General features: G+C 42.7%; 1 protein-coding gene across 1 annotated transcript; it reads left to right on the forward strand.

The window, feature by feature from the left end:
* Positions 1-3,758: 3,758 nt before the first annotated feature.
* On the forward strand, positions 3,759-15,738 carry LOC120562868 (ataxin-1-like). The gene is made up of 3 exons (XM_039806791.1): positions 3,759-4,140; positions 7,922-9,974; positions 11,242-15,738. Exons 2-3 carry the CDS (start codon positions 8,178-8,180, stop codon positions 11,935-11,937), a joined length of 2,493 nt encoding a protein of 830 aa, XP_039662725.1. The 5' UTR covers positions 3,759-4,140; positions 7,922-8,177; the 3' UTR covers positions 11,938-15,738.
* Positions 15,739-16,878: the final 1,140 nt, after the last annotated feature.

Genomic DNA, 16,878 nt, shown 5'->3' on the forward strand with positions numbered 1-16,878 from the left:
CACATAGCGTGGAGTGTGCATGTTGTTTCCTCCAAACTGGAGCGCGCCACAGCAGAGACAGGTTTACTCTCAGACAGGACCGAGCCAGGGTTATTTACCTCCCACTCTGATACCAGATGCCCTCTAAATCCAACCACCCACACTCCACTTTCCATTGTCTTTATTACTAATGCATAGTATTTCCCATTGGCTGCTCTCATATACTGAGCTTTGCGCCAAAACTTACTTTTTTATTTTTCTTCTGGGGTATACTACTAGCAGAGACGGTTTAGTATAGGCACTGATCTTTGCTACTAGTCAGGGGAATAGTGGGACTTAACTATGGCCCCAACATGGGGAAGACCCTCAAAAAGCCTAATATAAAAAGTTTGTTCTATTTGCAAATTTGACTTCTTTTTTTGCATTATAGTAATACAAGAATAGAACAGTAAATAGGTATTTACTGTTGGGCTAATACATAGTTTGACATAGTATTTCAAGTTTTTAAAACCGTATAAGAGCTTTTTTTATGGGCTCTTCCCCATTCTAAAAAGTTGCACATGGTTAGTCCACTTGCTGGTGGTAGTGCATAGTTTTATGTGAACTTTGAATCAATTATGCCATTAAAAAAGGAAAACCAGGCTTTCAAAAAAGAAAAGAGAGACAGAGTGAGACAGAAAACAATCAAAGAAGTGTCAACAAAACTTGATAGCAGTGTTTCACAATGATTTATATCTGTATAATATCGGTATAACGTTACAGCTAACATGGCTTGCAAGCTAATATTGCAATAGTTAGCTTGTTGATGAATTAAGCAGTGTTGCCTTCAGTTTGAAAAAGTGAGTAGCCTACTTCTTCCACCGCTGTTTAATGTATATCTAAAACTACCACCAAATCTAACGTCTAACCCAAACTGCAGTATTGTTGCTAATTGTAAAAAGTTGTTCCTGGAAATGTTTTGAAAAATTAGGAATAAGTTCATTTATTCAAACTGTAGTACACCATGGAAAACAGCTTGCCATTTTCCATATTGCGCTGTGTGTAAAAAAGGCCATAATAATAAGTTCACTGTTTCCTGTTTATATCTATGAGGATCAGTGTTGTTACATGTCTGGACATGTCTGTTGCATTGGAGGAGGCTCACTTAGCCCCAGTGAGTGTATGGTGAGGATGCAGAACAAAATGCGGGCAATGATGCTTGGATAATTGTTTGCCGGACACTCAACAGTTTCAAGGTAATGGGATTCATCTATTCAGCTTATTGTGAGGAGATTGTGGTTGAAAAAGTTCACCCAGAACTTAAATTGGAATTTGTGTTTTGCTTTGCAGTAAAGGTCATGCAGTGTTGGAACCTGCAGCAGCTTGAGCCCACTTGCGTTTTCATTGTGTTTTCTGCTGAAGGCTACTGTGAATGAGTAACAGAGAACACTGAGAGGCAGTGCATAGAAGCATCTAGAGTGTTTAAAAATGGAGGACTGTAAGCACAATGCAATGTTGATTTGTTGAGATGGCGAAAGAGAGTGCTACTGCTTCAAGTGCTATAACCATGACTATTATTACTTTACCCCCACTTATACTACTAAAGTTACTACTACTACTACTACTACTAATAATAATACTACGACTACTACTACTCAGAGGATCATCAGCTTTCAGTAGTTAATGTTTATAAGATGACATAGATGTTGTTATGGTTTGGAGCACTCCCTCTCATTACTGTGTGTGTGCACCACACTGAGGAATGTAACACTTCGTTGTGTGTGCTCAGAGTAAAAGAGTACATAACTAGGCCTGCAAAACCCCTATGTCAGGTCAGACCACAATAAACAGCATCCAATAGTATTCAGCAGTATCTGAACAACATTTGTGTTTCAAAAAAGTCTGTGATCCGTCAGAATGTGTTACTAAAGAGCCTTTCTACCTGCCGTGAATCATTTTGTGACTTCACTGGAAAAATCAGACCCCAAAGGCATTGATAAAAACTATATAAAAATAGCGTTCTATTCACTGTTAGTCTCGTTTGCGGTTACAGGTCATTTATGATCATTAGGTGAAAAATTACAGTTTCAGAAACATAAAAAGTTACATATAGTAACTTTAAAGAAATACCTAGTATACAGTTTCAAGATTGTTACCTTCTTATTATCTTGTATCTACACGAATGTATCATCAGTATGTACTGTATTTTAAATCTAAAGCGTTACCGACTTTCCCTGCGCAGAAATGCTTGGGAAGTCTTTGATGGAGCTACAAACAGCGAGACAGATTTGACAGTTCTGTCTTTATGCAGTCTCACTCTTTATAGACTTATTGCATTGAGCATTTTTTGCTCCATGCGACTCCATCTGTATTGGTGAATTCTTACAGGAAAACTTATTTCAACTCACTTGGCTGACATTACTTCTGACCTTCAATGTACAGTACAGGGAGACATTTCAAGGCAATGAAACTGCAATCTCTAGTAGATGCCCTCCTGCTTCACGATGAAGTCCTGTCATGATTTCCTTCCATTCAGGATTGTGTTGCCATTGAGGTTTGACTTGAAAGCTTAAGGAATAATCACAGTAGGAAGATGAGGCTGTGGCCTCTTGGCAAGGATGACATGGCATCTTATCACTTGTGAAGTGGTTAAATATGTGTATCTGTATGGTTTTGTGTGTGTGTGTGTGTGTGTGTGTGTGTGTGTGTGTGTGTGTGTGTGTGTGTGTGTGTGTGTGTGTGTGTGTGTGTGTTTGGGCCAAATGGGTTGAGGGTTAAAGAAAGGCATTCTCCAAATTATACTTAAATTAAGTGGTTGGATTGTTTATAATTCAAGGAATAATTTCTATATGCAGTTAAGTCGCTACTGCACAACATTCCCTGTAGCTATTACACCTTTTGTTGTTGGATGCATCCATGAGAAAGTTTAGGAACCCCCCACCCAAGAGCATTTGTGGGTGCAATACTATTCACTAGGCCTGTTGTTGTTGTTGTTGTTGTAGCAGCATTGTGTGATTTGCTGCATTCTCTGTGTTTTCCCCAGTCTGCAGTCTAGGTAGAGGGGACACCATGCTTGTCTCGTCTGCAGAGGAGCAGATAGCTAGCTGGCCTGGTGGTGAAGTCACTGCAGCCTGGCTCTCTCTGCTGTGTGCTGTACAGGATAAGGAAGAGGCCTTCGGGTGAGAAGGGCCACAGTGCTGCCAAGTGGTTGGGTGGGGGTTTATCAGCGCTGCCTGCCTGCACCGAGGAAAATATCTCTGGGGAAGAGATGGGGATGGGGTGGCAGGTTACTCTGAGTCACTTTGCAGCTGAATAAAGGTTGATACTCTTAATTGTAGAGCAGCTCACAGGGCAGATTAGGAAGAGATTTGTCTGCAAAATGCATATGAAAATAAACAAGAAGGAAGCAGTGCATTAAAACAGCTTTGATGTGCTAACACACTGAACAATTTAATCCTCTGTCGGTTTGTGTGCGTCCATATGTGTTAGTATCTCTGCATTTATATGCCAATGTGAATATCCAACAGTTATCCACATTCATGCAGTATGTCCGTCTGAGAAAACGCTTTCTGAATCTCCAGCCCTCTCTCTTCCTCCCTCACCCTCCGTCTGTTGCTCCCTCCCCCTCCGTCCTTCTCTGTGTGAGCGTAGTCTGGGCGCTAAGCCAAGTGGAGTGTGTTTTTTTGAATGAATACCTGATCCGGCTGATGAGGCTGGCTGGGGGAGGAGCTGTGTCAGTGGAGTACTGAGAGAGAGAGAAAGAAAGAGGAGGGAGGGAGGGAGGTAGAGAGAGAAAGGGAGAGAGGCAAAAACACAGAGGGAGAGAGAAGCAGCCAGGCAGAGAGGGAGCTGGCGGTCTGGTGGCCTTGCATAACACGCGTTGGAGCAGCTTTGAACGCAGGACTTGGTGTTAGCTTCAGCTGTGGGGAACTTCCTTTACCATCAGCAGCCCGTTGCCGAGGAAGGGTAGCTTCCAAACCGGAGAATCCAAAGAGGAAGGCAGATCTGGAGCAGCTACAGCACCAGGCTCCAGGAGAGGAGAGAGCGGCACAAAGGAGAGACTCAGGAAGAGGAGTCCTAGGAAACACGTCTCCAACACATATATGCACACAGACACACATACACAGAGAGGCAGGAATAATCCTTGGACATGCTCTGCAAGCAGTGGCTGTGGAGAGACTGGTGAGCTATTCTTAGTACTCTAACCAGAGGGGGGAGGAGGGGGGAATTGTCTTTTCCTCTTGATTTGTGGCATAGTAGTATTTTCTGCCCTGCTACTACACTCTTGCGCTCTCACTGTCATTCTAAAGCCCCCCAGAGACTACAGTCACTGCATTTGTTCAGACTTACAGTTGTGTGATTCAACAGCATTGACCCTGTTTTGGTTGAAGTTGAGAGGGACGCCCGCTCTGCTTTTATACTGTATGATCGGTGTGTGTCAGGCAGTGATGCAGAACTCTGGAGTCATTGTGAAGACAAACAGCCTGAACCCACTGCCTGTTCTTACTGTCTGCTTTAGTCTGCTACACTGTCGGTCCGCCTCTTAAAGGCACAGGCACCACTGTTGTACAGAGAAGGGGTGAAAATGGCTCTTTTGGGTATTAGAAAAAGCAATACCTTGGATTGAGCTGCTCTGTGGTTAAAGCAGCTATGTTTGTAAGGCGGTTGAGGGGAGGTCCTATTTATATGCAGCAAAATCACACGTACGTGCACGGACATATTGTCTTCCACAGTACCTCCCCCTCTGTTTCATGCCAGAGCTCAGATTGATAATGATGTTTTTGTTTTCTATATATAGCCATTTTCTGTACGGGGTATTCACTGTGTATCTATGACTGGTCTAGCAGGTGAAACATGATGTAATAGCAGTATTGACAACAGGTTTATCACCCCAGGGTCAGTGCATTAGCTTTTTGCATTCATCTTTTGCATCTTTTGTCACAAAATAATTGTGTTGCCTTTCTATCGCCTCGCTGCATCATACTGCTGCAGAGGGATGTTATTGCTATGAAGCCATGGATCAATGCAAGGAGTAAATAGTGGGTCTGGGAACATGAGAGAAGACTCAGGGCTCAGGCGGAAGGAGTAAAGGCGGGGGACTGGAGGAGCTGGCGACTGCTGCGTAAGAGAGGAGATGTAACTCTGCTGGGGGGCCTCTCACTTGGAGACAACAGAGAGGAGTTTGAATGAAAACATCTCATCTGCCCTCCTGCGCACACAGTGACGGCAGACAAACGTTGCCACACAAACCTTTTCCTCTGGTTTGTGCAGATTTTTATGTGGGAGTATGAAAGAGGATCACATGCGAGGCTGGCTCAATCACTCTGTCTGAGCTGAAAAGCATCAGTGTGATAAGTGGAACAGAGAGCGTCCTGTCCCCCCTCACTCTCTGTTGTCATCCCTCCATACATGTCTCAGAGGTGACAGTCCTGGGCCAGGGGACTGACTCAGGGTTCCCGTGCTGTCTGGCTTGGTGTGATGTCTTGAAAGCTCGGCTTTGTTTTCCATAGTATTGCATAGGCCGTATGTTTGTTGGTGTCAGGGTTCTAATAATAGGCTGACGCTGGAACATCTAGTGAGGCTTTTGGCTGCTGCGCTGTGTGTGACCATGTGCAGAGAGTGTTGTGTTCAGGTCATATGAGGAAAGGAAAGACACCTTCTTTAAGAGCATCCCGTTGTATCTGTGGTCTGTTGCCAGTAATGGTGTGCTTTTGTAGTGTTTGGATATCAGATCATGCTGGCATTGTCTTCCAATGCTGCCATAATCATAGGAGGTACTTCTGCTTCAGATGTGATGTCATTACAGTGATGACACGGTGTTGCTGAGGTGGGGTTGTTGCCACTGAGCGATGCTGCACAGTGTAGCGGCGGCTGTGTTGCTGATCGGGAATCTCTCAGCGAGGCGGGGGCTATGGCGCTCTGATGCTGCAGGCGCTGCTCAATGTGGGTCAGGAGAAGCAGCACTCTGTCTTCTCCTCATTCCCCATTCTCTCTCCATCTTTCTCATTCCTATAATCTTCTTTCTTCTCTTACCCCCCCCCACCCCCCCCACACACACACACAATTTTTACTCCCTTTCCTCCTTCTACACAATTATATCATCTTACATTGCCTTTCTCCCTCTTCTCCCCCTCACTCTCCTCTTTTGTTTTCTGTTTCTCGCCAGCTCTGCTGCGCTCCCCCTTTGTTAAATCTGGTGGATCTACCAGGCTGTATGGTTAGATGAATTACTCAGGGCTTCGCTGCTTTTGGATGCAGTGACCTTGTCAAAGCCAGCATTAGAGGTAGATGCACCTAAATAGAAACTGACCAAGGTCGCCTTCTGTGGGTCCCACCCCCCCTGTCTTTATGTAACATCTCTGTGGCTGCCTGCTGTAGTGAACCTCCTCTGTAATATGAAAATACAATTTAGCACTGTCAAATAGCCCGGCACCTCTGAATGTACTGTAGGGGGAGAAAAATGAATGAATGGATGGATGTGTGAGTGTGTGTCATACACTCCATCTCTGTGGTGCCTCTGGCTAATGAACAACTCAGAGTTGTGTGCATTGACCCACAGATAAGCCTGCAGGAAAGAACAGTCAATCTGGAAAGAAACTGTAAAAAAAAAAAAAGAGCTCATGGGAAGCAAAAGGCTGCATGTTATTGTCGTTGAACTAATAGATGCACTGCATATTGTTTGTTTTCTTGTGTGTGCATGTTTGAGCTATGTGAGCATGCATACATATTGATCTACAGTATACAGGGCTTTATTTTGGGGTAGCCCTGCAGTCAAACATTGATAATGGCTAGCTGCCATTATCAATGTTTACCTTTAAGTTACCTTTAAATAACCCACATTTTATACGTCATAAGTTCCACTAACCGCCCCATTTCTTGCTGAGAAAAAAAAGAGCTTTTTTCAGTTCTAATTTAACTCAGCCTCTCACTAAACCAAGCCCTAAGGAGGGCCTACTCATTCATTGTTTGTTGACCACTTTGTATTCCCTTGAACTTTGAAACACCACTCAAACAGCACTTCAGTGAGGCCCATTTACATTTTTTGTAATGTTCCATAATCAAATACCCAGCCATATTGTTTTCACTTCATTTTTCTGATGTGCCCACTGACCCAGAGTTCCTGTCTGGAGGTGGATGTTATATTTTCAGTAGCTCCACTCAACTCAACACAAGATCGGGACAGGGAGTGTTAAAACAGAAACAAAAACATAAGCTCCTCTGAGTGTGTTACTGTGTGCTGTTGTCCTTTCACTCTGTTCTGCTTTCTTACCCTAGAGCCTGGAGCAAGATAACAGCCAACAGCAACGCACATACATTAACCCCTGTACACATGAGCGCGTACACACACCCAGACACACCAACGTCACAGTTTAGGAAACTCCTGGTGGTGAAAACATGAAAGAGCTTTTTCCATGTTATGCAAATGATGACACACAACATTTGACAGTACTTTGCTGTATGTCATATTTTATTATTCATGGAAAGGCAGGTTGAGTTTTGACAGATTAGTCTATGTAGATCCTCGACGGGCATTTTTCGAGGTTGATCTTGAAGAAACGTACACAGAATGGCCTACATGTTGTGTTCAAGTGCATTAGACTAACACAAATCACTTGCAGTCGTTATACTATGTACCACCTTGTGGCAAAACAAAGAACAACACCTCCACAAATATAAAAAGTGGGGGCATTTTTAAGAGTGAAGTATTTTGGTGTTTTGCATTTGCAACCCTGCAGGAACATTTTGTGAATATGGTTCGTAAACACAGGATGTGCTTACTGAACTAGTTCTGCAGTGCAATTAGACTAATGAGAATTAATTGAGTTTCAAATCAAGTTTATCTATAAAGCCCAAATTCAGAAGCTGTCCTAGATGGCTTAAAAATCGGTACGGCATGATTTGGACTTCTACATTTCATATTCTGTTACCTGAGGATCTGATTTGAGCTTTTCTCTGCCATCAGATTCCTGCCGACATTGTGGAAGAGGTGGATCGTTCAGAGATGATTCCTCATGAAGTCTATGGAGCTCATTTTGTGAGCTGGAGTGACACCATCTTCTCTGGTGTGAGACCTGGAGCTGTCTACCAGTGAACACAAAGAGAGCCAGAGCCACGCAGCACACAGAGAGTCCGACCGCTGCACGTAACCGAGAGAGAAAGACAGATCCATAAGAATTTAGAATTACCCACCTGGGAATATTTGTAACCACGCTGGCACAATGAAATCCAACCAGGAGCGGAGTAATGGATGCCTGCCCCCTAAGAAGCGTGAGATCCTGGCTCTGGAGCAGAGGCCTGTGGTAGTTGCCACACCTCCAGCTGCAGTGATTACTGACAGTCCCCACACAGAGAACCTAGCATGGCTGGCAAGTGTAGCAAGTGAACGCTGCAAATCCAGGGACGCAGAGAGCCCAAGATGTCCCATCTACTCCACTTCATCCTGTTCTCCTTCCACTTCTGTCCCTTCCTCGGCCACTCCTCTGTCTGCGGTACCCCTGACCTCTCTGCCTACAGTTTACCCCACCGCCCTCCCCCAGCAGGCCGGGACTATCCAGTTTGCTCAGCTGGGACCCAACGTTCAGTTCATCAGCTCAGGGCCCTATGCTGGCTACATCTCCTCTCACATAATCTCCGCCAATGCTGGCTCTGCACCTAACAACTCTGCCATAGGACAGCGTTCCCAGCTGGATGGCTACACCACTGCCCTCATCTCCCCCAACACCAAAGGGGAGCAGCAGTTTCAAATAGGCCTCTCTCCCACAGAACTGACTCCTGTGTCGCTTTCAAGCTCCCCCCAAGTCACCAGCCAGTACTTTCATCTGGACAGCAGAACACCTCTGACTGTCAGCGGAAACTCTGTCACTTCACCCACAGCCCACCTCCAGCTCCACCCTAACACAACTGTCCTCCCTCAAACGCTCACCCTCGCTCCCTCCCAGCTGGTAGTTCAGTATGCAGATGGTTCAGCTGGAAAGAAACCGGAGGGGCATGCTAAGGGTGTGCTGAATGGGGAATTGGAGTTTGTCAAACAGACTAAAACTCCCATTCATCAAGTGAACCATCAGCAGGTCCAGAGCTATGAGGCCAGACATATCCTCCTGCCTGCAGACTACGGCCAAAACCCTGCTGGACTCCAGACCTCCTTGGTGCTGTTGGCCCAGCCCAACCATGGAGCTGAACGTGAAACTGGCACAAATAAAATCTCCTTTATCCAGACTGAGAAAGGAGGCATCTGTTTGGGAAAACCAGTGTCCAGATCTTCCTCCTTCACTTCCCTCTCTTCCTCAGATGTGGTTAAGTCTGTTGCTCCTCATACAGTCATCCAGACCACTCTACCCCACGAGGAGCTGCCTGCCAGTCTCTATTCCTCCACACAGTCACCTATCATTGGCTATATCACCAGTGCAAATCAGCATGCTGTCAGCTACCATGCAGCACTGCCTCAGCACCTGGTCATCCCGAGTGGCCAGTCCCTCTTCATCCCAGTAAGTGGCACCAATAACGGCACAGAAATTGAGGTTAGTTGTACTGTCAGCGCCCTGACTGCTACAACTACCCCTCAAATATCCACCGCCATGCCACATGCCTATCTGGCCACAGCCCTGTCCAAGTGTGAGGCGCTTGGACCAGATGGAAATCAACCACCCCCTGCCATCGCACAGGCACCAGTGATGCCAGTCCTGCCCCCAAACCCACCTCCTGCAGTGGCGGCAGCTCCCTCCCCAACTCCTGCTCCAGTCCCCAGTCCCGCCCCTGTTTCCATTCAAGCCTCCCACTCCATCTCCTCTTCCTCTTCCCCTGTGGCACTTCCTCCATTCTTCATGCGAGGCTCCATCATCCAGCTGGCCGACGGGGAGCTGAAGCGCGTAGAAGACCTCAAGACGGAGGACTTCATCCAGAGTGCAGAGATTAGCAGTGAGCTAAAGATCGACTCCAGCACTGTTGAGCGTATTGACAGTGGACAGAGTCCTAATGCTGTGGTCATACAGTTTTCTGTGGGAGAGCTCAAAGCCCAGGTAAGTTATTCTTCATTCATCATTCTTGTATGATTATTAATGCGTTTAATTTTTTAAGCCATTATGTGTAGAATTTGAAAGTCTTTGGCGCCCCCTAGTGATAGTGTCAAAAAGCCTCTATGGGGGATAGCAATGCACATAAAAATATTCAGAATTCTATATTCTATCTTAATGTAATGAAAATGTATGAAAGGATCCACGAGTGATAAGCACGTTTGAGCTCCCCTCTTGCTCACCATGGTAATCAATTAAGCCCTCAGCTGCTAAATGAAAACCCATGAAATCCTTCTCTAATGCAGAACTATTCTGCCTTCATATCATTATTTTCCAACCTACTGATTGTTCTCCAGCAGTACCAACACTGCTCGTGCTCGTGTACCAGATGCCAAAATATAACTAATATATTATTAATTTAATTATGCAGACCTTGGCTTTTGAAAGGCCAAAAGCTATTACTCTTAGAGATAAATAAAGCCAGCAGTGTAACAGCCCCCATGACTGTAAAGGGCTACTTTTACAGACATTTTTGATGAGGATCCATTGTATTTGGTTATTAAAGAGAGTCAGTTTGAGTGGGAAAATGTAAATACAAGTTTTGGACTCGAACCCGGGCCGCTGTACATGGGGCACACGCTCAACTATGTATTTTTAATGAAGAATACAAATAGTGACATGGACAAATAGTGACATTGAAAATGACCTCAAACATATGTTTGGTATTTCTGTACTGCAATTTCTTGTTATTGATTGAAACTGTAATACTGATATGTCTGCGTTACATTTTATTAGCTGTGCCAATATATTGGTCTGGCTCTAAAATAGACTGCACCAATAGACCCTTTTCACAGCACACATTTTGACTTGCCAAAGCAGGAAAAGCACATGTGTAAATAGTAACATTAACAATGGCTCACTTCCATTAAGTATCACAGTAAGCCATGACAGTGTGACAGTGAGCCTGCATGCACAATACCCGGACCTTAAATCTGAAGCAGCTGGATGGAATTCAGCCATCATTCTGTCTTCTGTAAAAAAGAGCCTAAGCCGCCTTGTTGTTCTACAATTTGTTTTAACAATTTTGAAATAATAAAAATTGATTATTGAAACAAAAACGTATGCCAACAGAATAATTTCCAGGATGCATAATCCCATACAAATTTAGTGGCTTAAAACAGATGTGTTTCTTTTATAACTATCCTCCACAGATATTTCAGTCTGTATTTAGCCAAAAGCTAACTGTTTCTGTTGTGCACATGCTCATCTCCAGGTGTGTGTGGAGGTGCTGGTGGAGTACCCCTTCTTTGTATTTGGCCAGGGCTGGTCATCCTGCTGCCCAGACAGGACCACCCAGCTGTTTGAGCTGTCGTGCGCTAAGCTGTGTGTGGGTGATGTATGCGTGTCGCTGACCCTCCGCAGCTTGAGGACCACTTCAGTAACAGACAGCCAGGCTTTAGGGACCAAGCTGAAGACTGGTCACCTCTCTGACTCCTGTCACAATGTGGATGCCACTGTAAGAAACAGTATGAGTCAAAACGCTGCAGGCAAAAACAGTGGGCTCCTCATAAAGGCTTCCAGTGCAGACAGGCTGCAGAGGGAGCAGGTTACTGGGCCAGGACCAGGACTAGAGCTACCACCAGGATTGGGACTAGTTCCAGGACCAGGGGAGGGGATCTACGGAGCTGGACCAATGCTGGCAGTTTCTGCAACTGGAGAATTGAGACAGGAATCAGTGAAAACAGACATGCCTGCTCTTACCAAAATGCAATGTGGTGATGCAGAGAGACCCTCAGTCCGCAAGAGACGCTGGTCAGCTCCAGAGCGAGACCAGACTGAGAGAGCTGAGGAGGAGCCTCCTCTGACTCTGCCCAAACCCTCCTTCATCCCTCAGGAGGTTAAAATCAGCATAGAGGGCCACTCTAGTACTGGGAGTGAAAGGTGCTTGAACAAAAGAATAGACTGTTGAGAGAACTTAAGGAATTTTGATTACCTGTGGTTTGCTTTGTGTTTATCTTTCCTCTCTATCCAGACTACTGTAATATAGGCTGAGTTTATACAGTATTTACATGTTTTCTTTTCTTTCACACAAGTCTGATATCTACGATGAAGTACAGTAGAGCACCTTCATAAGTGGTATCACACATGAGATCAGTGCAATCAATGCTGAAAGCAAAAATGAATGCAGCGTGAATGTTGAGTGTGAATGGCAGTCAGACACCTGAGAGACATTTCACCTGCGTGTCACATATCATAAAATGGATCTCCATGTGTAACGTGGCTTAAACCTGTCGACCATTCCTCTTATCACATGAACAAGCACAGACCCCAATGTCAGCGTGTACAAAGTGGGTATCCATTTGTGACTCTCATCCCATTTGTTTTACTGTGTATTTGGTTTGTAGTGTGAGTTTATGAGTGGTTGGAGTCAAAGAGAGACCTTTGGAGTTTCAATGACAATGCTCAATCATCATGGCTGTGATCTCTGCTGCCTTGTATATCTGATGAGGTTTTGAGTTTTATTATATTAATAATTATTTTCATTTTCATACCATTGCTGATGTTTGCTCTGCCGCAGGTGGCCTTGTGCCACTTGTCTCTACGTGTATGTGCGCGCGTGTGTTGGTATGTGTGTTTTTCTGTGTGTCAGACGCACAGAATTAAGGTGTGTTTGTGTGGCTGTAGCTGTGAGCTCAGTCATCAATACAAGCTGCAAATATCAATCTTAAAAAGGCCTGAATGTAAATCACTGAATTAGTCCTCAATCAAAGTAGAATTTGATACCTTTGCTCTTGCAATGTATGGGTGACAGCAGTTGCACATGGGTGCATTTCTCTGATCAAGTTCCTCAAATTTACCTTAGTTTATAAATCTCATAATTCCTTTAATAGACAGCATGTGTCACAAATGAATGCCTGTATTTAGCCCTGCTATGTGCAATATTACAAATCTGTACAAAATAAACCATACTGTAGTTGGCTAACTTGGCTAACTTAATTGAATTTTTTGGCCACTTGGGGACAGTGCAGCAAAGAAAACTAGGTTTGATATGGCAAACTTTTGCAAAACAATTGCGTATACATCCAGCAGCACAGGTCATTATTTATTTGGAGTAATGTTTCAGGCGGTCTGTTGAATGTAAGTCCAGTTCACCCTACTTTTTGCTGTGTTTTGCTCTCGACCAGCTACTGAGAGAAATCTCTGGCCCTTAAGTTCCTAAATTCTTCATCACGATCACCAGCTAGATGCTTACTTTGTCTGTCTGCCGTTTGGTGCTGTGCAGGTAGTTTAGAATGGGTTTATCAGAGCTTTTTCACTGAAAACTACCTGCTGCACCTAAAATATTGACCCTGATGAGAGCAGTGAGAGAATGTTGCAGTCCGTAAAACCAAAACAATGAGCGGAAGGAGGCTAAATAGCTTTTTAGAGCTAAAAGGAACTGCAGAGTCTGGTAATCTCTCCCTTTCACATTACACATAACTATCTGAGGCATTGTTAACAAACAAATAATGATTAAAGCGACTTTAAATGAAAACACACAATAAAACAAAATAAATAAACATGGCATGCTATTTACGTATTATAAAAAAAATGGTACCTTCCCATTCTATTTACCTATCCTCTTGCTTTCTTTACAGAAACTATGGCCTTCGATATATATGTACCTAGTTCACTGCAGCACATGGTTTTTACGGATTTTCTTCAATGATGGTATGACTTTCTTAAGTCCATGCCTGTTATATCAGAGTATGGTTGTTTTGATTAAAACAGCTTAGATCAGTGTACATGTGATTTCTTTCTTAGAGTAGAGCCAAAATAAATATCCTACAGTTCATACTCAGGAACAGTGTGTGTGTGTGTGTGTGTGTGTGTGTGTGTGTGTGTGTGTGTGTGTGTGTGTGTGTGTGTGTGTGTGTGTGTGTGTGTCTGTCTGTGTCTGTGTGTGTGTGTGTAGGCCTGAGACAGCATGGCTACAGTCATGTGTATGTATGTTCTGAGCAGCAGCACTTTGATGAAGCATCCAGCAGGAGTGTGGTGGTCGTGGTGTCCCTGTTCCTCAGCTGTTAGAGATAATGAAAATAATCAACTGACTGTTTTTCATCTGTCCTACAGGTTTATCATTGAAAGAAAACATTATATACCAGGGCAGGGAATGTAAACACAACTCGGGCAAACTATCTCAACTTTATTTTTGATGACTGATAGAACTATTATACAGAAAAAGAAAGAGAGAGTTGATCATGTTCAGTAAATTGTATCCTAGAGAGTGTACAGTGTGTGTGTGTGTGTATAGATATTCTAACCCTTATGTAGCCTATGTACTGTATGTACCACTGCGCCTCCTTCAATCATTCCCTTAACTCACCAATATCAAGTGGTCCTGCTATAGTTTCTGTCAGTTCAGGTATTGATCTAATGTTTATGAATGTGCTACAGTTCTTTGGGAACATCTACATACGTTTGGCCTCCTCAGAATTGAATTTCACTTGCACATTGTAACATGCAGTATGTGTGAATATGAACTGCAATTTATCACAATAGCCATTAACCTTTTTTATAACTCCTGAAAGGTGTTTATTGTAAACCCATTACCCAGACTGTTCTCATCTGTGTTTGACTGCTCAGGCTAAACACTGCCCAGTGACTGTTCTTCTCCAAAATTATGTGGTCTTATATTTTTCACTGTTACAAAGTAACCATACTGTTTCATCAGTTGGTCTTTGTAGCCATTTTCTTCTCTTGTGAGTCTGGCCTGTGTTTATATTTGTTTTCTTTAAGAATTATTATTTTTCAGATACAGACCGAATGGCATCACGACAGATACATCTGTGAAATGTAGGATTGATGCTTAAAGGAGTATTTGACATTTGGGGAAATAAACTAGTATTAGTTTATCTAGTCTATTAGTTTTCTTGCTGAGAGTTAAGTGAGATTACCACTCAATCTTCTCATCTACCTTTCCGTAAGAAAATTAATAAGCGCATTTCCCCAAAGTTTTAAAAAGTTCTTTAAAAGGCCCTGCACACACAATAAAGGTGTACACAGTCCTGAGAAGAGGTCTAATCACTCTAACCTGTGAGGATGGACCACAGGTGTGTAGGGCTTTAAGTTCAAAGGTTCAATAATAACAATATACTCATTTTGCTCACAAATATGCTTAAGCTGGGCCTCTTAAAATTTGTAATTTTCAGAGACTTTCTAAATAATGTTGAATATGGTGTATACACACCACCTTGTGGTGATCTATGGAATTGCACTTTGTTATATGGGGTGGGGGCGTGTTTTAGTCTAACTAATACACAGAAGTAATGTACAGCATGTCTGAGAGAAACTGTACACTAACACTACAGCATCTCAGTGATTTGTAAATAGCCAAAGTCTTCCATTATAATGTTGGTATGACCTTGTAGTCAGTGGAGAGGATAAACACTGATCCCCATGTACAGACCTTAAGTGAAGTTCAATTTCAAAAAGACATAATTTATTTGAAAGGAATACAGGATATCGCTTCACCTAAAATATTTTATTTTGCACCAGCTTAAAAAACAAAAAAAGGAAAAACATGTTTTTTTGTAATTCAGGTCTGTTTGTTGAATAAATCTCAGCTAAGATACAGTATGTCCTACGTACAGTATGTAGTAAATAACAATAATGTTCCCTTATTTTGATGGTGTTGAGGTTTGCTAGTCAGAAACTGTTAAATATTTACTTCAAATGTTTGATTTTACATTTGATCATATATATTAAAAGAAATAAAAAGAGTCTAAAGAAAAAACGCAGTGTCTCTTTTTGTGAGAATGGCAAAGGTGGAGAGCAGCACTTTGAATCTGTGGTTTGTCAGCTGTGCGGCTGTGATAAATGTTTCCACTTAAGATATGCCTGATAATATCTTCACCTCCGCTCTCATGCTTTGATATTTCCCACACAAAACTTTCATATTCTGAATACCAGCCATGACAATATACTGAACCAGTGACTATTTGGGGAGAGTGATTGCAGAATTTCTTCTTGCACTATTACCAATGCTGTTTTGCCTTTTGTTGTTTTGATAGCTAAAATATATATTTTTGTAGTATATAAATCACGAATAGCTATTTCTTTTCCAGAATGTTTTTTATTGCCTTAAGATGTTAATTCTCCTTATTATTTATATCCTAATCGCTTTCTCTGAAACATACAATATAACACATTCCCTGCACAAATCTCTCATATCTCCTTTGATTAAACAACAGAATGAGGATGAACATGAATATGAACAAAATAATGTAAAGTGATGAATTATGTGGTGAAGCATCAGAAAGACTTCCTATGAGCAGCATTATTAATTATTTTTATTTTTTTATTTTTTTACATATTGTTGAACTGCTTCAGTCACATGAAAGGTCACGGCCTGCCCATTGTGCCTCAGATTATATTGCACACAGGCCTTCAGTGGAAGGGAAGAATAGAGGACATGTAAATCACACACTTTGTGTTTCAAAATGATCTGGGTTTTTAGCTGCACTGCTGATGAATAATACTACTGCTTGTGGCTTTAATAACTCATAAATGACAAAATGGTATTTGGATTCATGCAATTATGGAAATATCAAAGAAATAATCTAATATCTGCAGCAGTCTGATCTAGATGGATTCATCTACAGTCCATTCCCTAGGAGAGCTCCACGCTGCTGCACCCTTTATACACCTTTATAAACAAATGATTCATGTACATATTGGATCTAACCTAACAAATATACAGGTAATACTTTTCAAAATGTACATATTGTGGAATAGAAGCACATACTGTACTGGATACAAGTAGATAGTATATATACATGTTTTTAAAGATTATTTTTTGGGGGGCTTTTTGGCCTGTAATGGATAGGACAGCTATAGATGGGATATGAGCAGGTTAACCCCAGATATG

The sequence above is a fragment of the Perca fluviatilis genome, chromosome 7, assembly GCF_010015445.1.
Source record: "Perca fluviatilis chromosome 7, GENO_Pfluv_1.0, whole genome shotgun sequence".
NCBI classification, from domain to species: domain Eukaryota; kingdom Metazoa; phylum Chordata; class Actinopteri; order Perciformes; family Percidae; genus Perca; species Perca fluviatilis.